Raw genomic sequence first — 6,100 nt, 5'->3', positions numbered from 1 at the left:
TAACATTTTAGCAATTTAAAAATATAAAAAAATGATTTTTTTACACGGCACCCCTGCTCTCGACCGACGGCACCCCGGTTGGGAAACACTGGTTTAGAGAGTTGGAGATGAGAAACACACGTGTCTGATGAACAGAGCAGACTGTTGTTTCGAGACCTTCACTAAAAAACAGATCAATGGGTAAATTTAGTCCATCTGTTGCTACGCCAGCTAACAAGAACCAAGACTAAAGTCTCATGCGTTTCATTACTCTGGATACATCAAACCATTTTTTCCTAATTCATTGTCTCTTGTAAGAGTTTGTTCAATCAAGGATATTGATTAAAGGCAATGACGATGATACCTTGATGTTTGCATTCCTGTTAACCACGTCTAATATGTAACCTCTTCAAATCAGATGTTTTTGTAGTATGCGGGCGGCACTGTTCACAGTATACAAACACCTACAGGCACTGAATAACTACTTTTGCCAAAATGTGTTGCATGCAACCAGAGTACATTGCTTGAAATATATCATATCCCACAATGCAGTGTACCTGATTTGACTCATTATTCAATCAGACACAAAACTGGATTAAAAATGGAAAATGTCTCTTTATGTCTGAAATAATAACAATATGCCACTCATTAAACATGCAACATAATCAGGTAAAGTGATAATGTTGCTTACAACTGTCTGAAATGCATCGCATAACTCATATGGTTTCACTATTTTAAAAATACTATGCAGTATTCAGTAGACATGTATAGTTAGTGTTGTCTTACCGGCTGGTGCTCTCTTTGGGCAGTATGTACGAGAGTTCAGCGCCTGCACTGCTCTCTAGAGTGGCATCGGGAACATACATGTGCACTAGACGGGTGATCTCTGACACATTACAAAACGCATCTTTTACTATAACCATGTGGTAACCAGCACCTGTAGAAATACAAGATTAAATTAGATAAATATTTTTTTAGTGAGATATGTCCTTACTGGAGCAAAACACTACTTTTAGCACTCTTTACTACTTTCTGCAAAAAAAAAAAAAAAAAATTATAATATAATAGAAGACAAAATTTATATATAATATAATATACATTTTATGTATATGCATGTGTGTGTGTGTGTGTGTGTGTGCATAAAATGTATGTATATAAAACTGAATTATGTTAAATGAAATATATCAGAAATAAACTAAATTAATAATAAATATAATCAATAAATACTGAGATGAAAAACTAAAGCTTAAAGTAAAAAATAAACAAATAAAATAATAGAAATATTGCCTTGGCAACTGAAATAAGTTGAGGTGCTGAAATTACTAATAATAAAATGGAAATAAAAATACATTTAAGCTACAGAGAAACATAAAAAAAACTAATAAAAATGACAAAATCAATTAACAAAAGTACAAAAAATATATAAAATTTGAATATAAAATATTACAGTTCTAATATAAAAATAAAAACAATTCAAAACATGAATAAATAATATGAAACAAGTCGGCTAAAACTTGCGCTCATCCACATCATTCACTTTAAAATATAATCTTTCTGCTCCTCTCATGATCTTGAGGCGGTCTCACCGTATTTATTCTTGAGGAAGAGCGGCGAGCCGCAGCATTGTAGCTCTCCGCTAGCCATGATGGCGATCCGATCTCCCAGCAGGTCGGCCTCGTCCATGAAGTGCGTGGTCAGCAGGATGGTGCGGCCGCGCTTCTCGCCCTGCAGCAGGTCCCAGATGGCCCGGCGGGCTGAGGGGTCCATTCCTGAGGTGGGCTCATCCAACATCACCACCTACAGGGAAATAAACAAAGCCACATGGGCTGTGTTAGCACTAGAGTGGCTAACGCTAATGGGAAACCTTTATGGAAAACCAGTTTACAATTCTTTATCTCACTGATACAACCAGTATAGCCATGCTAACTAGCACAAACTAACCTGGACCAAAATGAAAATAGAATTCAACATAAAAACATCTGCTAAACATACGGTACGCTGTACCGTGAAATACAAAGTGTTGCCTGACCTTTGAGTTTCCAATTAAAGCAATGCCGATGGAAAGCTTTCTTTTCATCCCACCAGAGAGGGTTTTGGATCGTGCATGGTGCTTATCCTCCAAATTCAGGATCCGAAGGATGCGGTCCACCTCATCAGGGATCTTTTCGCAAGGATAACCCTTCAGCTGAAGAGAAGAAACAAGATTTGTAAAGATCCATTCCAAAGCTGAATACAGTGCAACAGTCGGTTTCATAAGCAAAAATGCCATTAATTTTCTCCACAGGGCAACAGATTTCTAACGATAACTTGTAAACCTTTAAAGACAGACATTCTGTGAGCTGCGAGGCTGCTCATCGAAGGTATATGCTGTTGTTGAAGCCATTGGGCCACATTTCACCTTTTTTTTCAAATCGTGTTTAACATTGAAATTCCTGGTGATAAACGACATTACCCATGATTCTGCAGAGAAATCTCCACCAATTAGAGAACCGCAACAAGCAAATCACACCAAAAAACTCAGTGTATACTTGCCTTACAGACATGAAAAATATATCTATAGAGAGTGAAATGTCTACTTTCAAATTAAACAAATCAAATGTGAAAAAAAATAATATTCTCAGATTATGTAATCGTATGAAACTTGCATGCAGGCACATCCACTACTGTGGAGATGACGAGTCAGTGTCGCCGAATTAATCTCTTAAACCGAAATCACAAGTTTATCAATAGATTATTAAAATGTTAATGCAGTTTAATCTGACTTTTTTCCCTGTCACATTCATAATCATTACTTCTGCCGGTGCGCTATGGCAAGCTTTATGTGTGCGCTTGAGCGCTTATTAGGCTATGTAGGCAATTAAAGGCTCATTAGCATAATTTAAATGGTTTATTAATAAACATGCGATTAGTCGACTAATGCTTAAAATGAACGAGTACTAGTCGACCAGACAAATCTTTAGTCGAGGGCAGCCCTAGATGGCAGAGAGAATAGAGACTCCGGCAGCATTTTCAGTGAGTTATTCATTCCAGTGTGTGTCACTTTAAAACTCTGCCGAGCTCTGTCATATTCTGTGATTGTTTCTGAAGAGTGTGAGAGCTCACTCACACGTCGCGCTGTGTGAAATGCAGACTGAACAGAATGTTTAAACATCACACCGCATGATAAGCAAACTACATTGCTCAGCTGGATAAAGATTTTGATGGATGAGGATTGCAATCAAGGTAAAGACGATTTCAGTGACAGGAGTCGTACAGTAAAAGCACGCGTGAGTCTGATATATTGATGCACAAACAAACCGTGTATGTGCGCTCTTGACGCACAGATCATACATTGTATTTATGCACAGACACTTTTCAGTACATCCACGTTGTTTCCACACATTCAGGATAATGTGTTTGACTGTTAATAGGGTTTTGGGGACCAGACAGGACTTGCCGTTAACAGGTTTTGGGTATTAGATAATTTTGCTGACTAGTTGTTCTGTTACCAGACAAACAGATCTTTTCTGACAGGATCTGGAGTCCAGGGCTGGATCTGATATTTCTGACGTGGAAGCATGATCTAACAATATATATATATATATATATATTAGATTTGACTATGTCATTTGCAGTGCTTCATGGGATTGTAGTTCTTTCCCTCATTAAAGCCGCTAAGTACTTTTGTCTTTTTGCCTAATTTTCAAATAGCTTTTTGCTTCAAATCAAAGTTTGTAACATTTTGCTTTACCTCATAGCCCATAGTTAACTTAAACTAAACCATTAAAAAAATCTTTTGTTACTTCAAATACAATAAACTTTGACTGAAATAAAATAAATTGTCTATATTAAAAAAAAAATATGTAAACTTATTTTTTCAACTACTTTACAAGGCAGCATTTCTTATTTTAGTTTAACTTGACATACTAAAATAACTTAACAAATTAAAACTGACATGAATAAAAACCATATAGACATACATAGAAAAAACTAATAAAAATAACAAAACACAAGAAAGTTTACAAAAATTAAACTTTAACAAAACCATAAAAAACTTTATTTGAAATCAAATAAAATTATATTAAAAAAAACTTACATTTATTTTCTTTCACGAGTTGCCAAATCAACATTTCTCATTTTCATTTAGCTTAACTTAATGTACTAAAATAACAAACTAAAACTGAAATAAAAATTTATATAAACGAAGTAGACGTATAGACAGAAAAAATAGTATAATAGTGTAAAAGTATCTCAGTGATACTAAAATAACACTGGTAGCTGGTTGGTTTGGTTGACGACTTTTAACTCTTTAGTGTTAATGAAGGTTTTTTTTTTTTTTTTTTTTTAAGAAATTACTATGGTAAAAAATGCATGGAAAAATACTTTCAGAACCACAGTCGTGAATAATGTGGGCGGGGACTGTTGTGCTCTATTACAATTACAATACATTTTCAAAAAAAGCACATGTAGGACATTTAATCAGAAAAAAACGGATACCATTTACAATCACAGAGCTGGGTATTTTATAGACTTCCTCGATCTGCGTCTACCTGTGTGTAGAAGAGCAGGTGCTCTCGGACGTTGAGGTTGTCGAAGAGCACGTCATGCTGCGGACACAGGCCCAGGCTGCGGCGGATCAGAGCCATATCCTGACATATGTCGTAACCATTAATGTACGCACGACCACTGCTGGGCGGGAAAAGGCCTGAGAATGAAGAAACAAAGAGAGTTTGAATGGTGGAAAGCAGCGATCAACTCTGCCTGACCTCCGTAAGCACTGTTTACAACCGTTACAGCTGAATCAATGGTGTAGCTGCTAGCGATGAGAGATAACATTTAGCTTGACTTAAGAGGAAAGACTGTGTGCGATCAGAGGGTTGTATTTAGCTGAATATGCAGATCTAAAGACTTCTGTAAGTCGTTCTGGATAAGAACATTTGCTAACTGACTTAAATGTGACCCTGGATCACAAAACCAGTCTTAAGTCGCTGGGGTATATTTGAAGCAATAGCCAAAAATACATTGTATGGGTCAAAATTATCGATTTTTCTTTTATGCCAAAAATCATTAGGATATTAAGTAAAGATCATGTTCCATGAAGATATTTTGTAAATTTCCTACCGTAAATATATCAAAAATGTATTTCATTAGTAATATGTATAGCTAAGGACTTTATTTGGACAACTTTAAAGGCGATTTTCTCAATATTTAGATTTCTTCAAATAGTTGTATCTCGGCCAAATATTGTCCTATCCTCACAAACCATACATCAATGGAAAGCTTATTTATTCAGCTTTCAGATGATGTGTAAATCTCAATTTCAAAAAATTTACCCTTATGACTGGTTTTGTGTCCAGGGTCACAAATATGAATGAGACGGTCAGGCTAAGCTAAATGAAAGCTACACTTGCTTGTAGCCATACTACAAGCTGCTAACAAAGAGTAGCTAAACGGCGAAGGTATTTAAGGAGACCATATCTTTTTTTACTTATAATCAGTTTATATGCAGTGTTGTGAAGCTACTTTCAAACTAGCTACAAGCTAATCTTACTTTCAAGGTAAATTAAAAGCTATACTAACTTGTAGCTATAAAAGTTGATAAAATTAGCTAAACTGAGCTTTTTAAGGGGGCAATATGTTTTAAAAATACTGTATAACTATGTTCAGTTTATATTAGGGCTGCACGATAAATCGCATGCGATATTTAACGCGCATCTTGTCAGTAAAGCCGGTATTACAGAATGGCTTTACTGACAAGATGCGCGTTAAATATCGCATGCGATTTATCGTGCAGCCCTAGTTTATATATAGAGTTGTGAAGCTACTATCAAACTAGCTACAAGCTAATCATAAATTAAAAGCCAGACTAGCTTGTAGCTATACAAGCTGCTAACAAAAAAATAGCTAAACTGTGAAGGTATTTAAGGGGACAATATTTTTTTTTAAATATTACTATATAACTTATAATCAGTTTAAAAATATAATTTATAATCAGTATACAGTGTTGTGAAGCTAACTTGCTTTCAAACTTGCTACAAGCTAATCATAAGTAACAGTAATATCGCAGTAATATCATACTGTGCCATGGTACAACAGTAATACCCATTCTCTCAAGAAAGAAACTCGTAGTCTTGAGCGCAAA

The 6,100-nt window shown here is 35.5% G+C and overlaps 1 protein-coding gene across 1 annotated transcript in view; it reads right to left on the bottom strand.

Annotated features, from left to right (window-relative positions):
- Positions 1-6,100, bottom strand: part of LOC107678264 (ATP-binding cassette sub-family A member 3-like) — a 62,649-nt gene that overhangs the window by 18,230 nt on the left and 38,319 nt on the right. Inside the window, exons 10-13 of the mRNA XM_016473472.1 lie at positions 4,509-4,663; positions 2,009-2,164; positions 1,566-1,776; positions 766-916 (exon numbers count right to left, since the gene is read on the bottom strand). Of these exons, the coding sequence (XP_016328958.1) occupies positions 766-916; positions 1,566-1,776; positions 2,009-2,164; positions 4,509-4,663 (673 nt within the window). The remainder of the gene's footprint in view (positions 1-765; positions 917-1,565; positions 1,777-2,008; positions 2,165-4,508; positions 4,664-6,100) is intronic.

The sequence above is a fragment of the Sinocyclocheilus anshuiensis genome, unplaced genomic scaffold, assembly GCF_001515605.1.
Source record: "Sinocyclocheilus anshuiensis isolate Anshui unplaced genomic scaffold, SAMN03320099.WGS_v1.1 scaffold1764, whole genome shotgun sequence".
NCBI classification, from domain to species: Eukaryota; Metazoa; Chordata; class Actinopteri; order Cypriniformes; family Cyprinidae; genus Sinocyclocheilus; species Sinocyclocheilus anshuiensis.
Note: the sequence above shows the minus strand (reverse complement) of the source record. Positions and strands in the feature narration are given on the sequence as shown.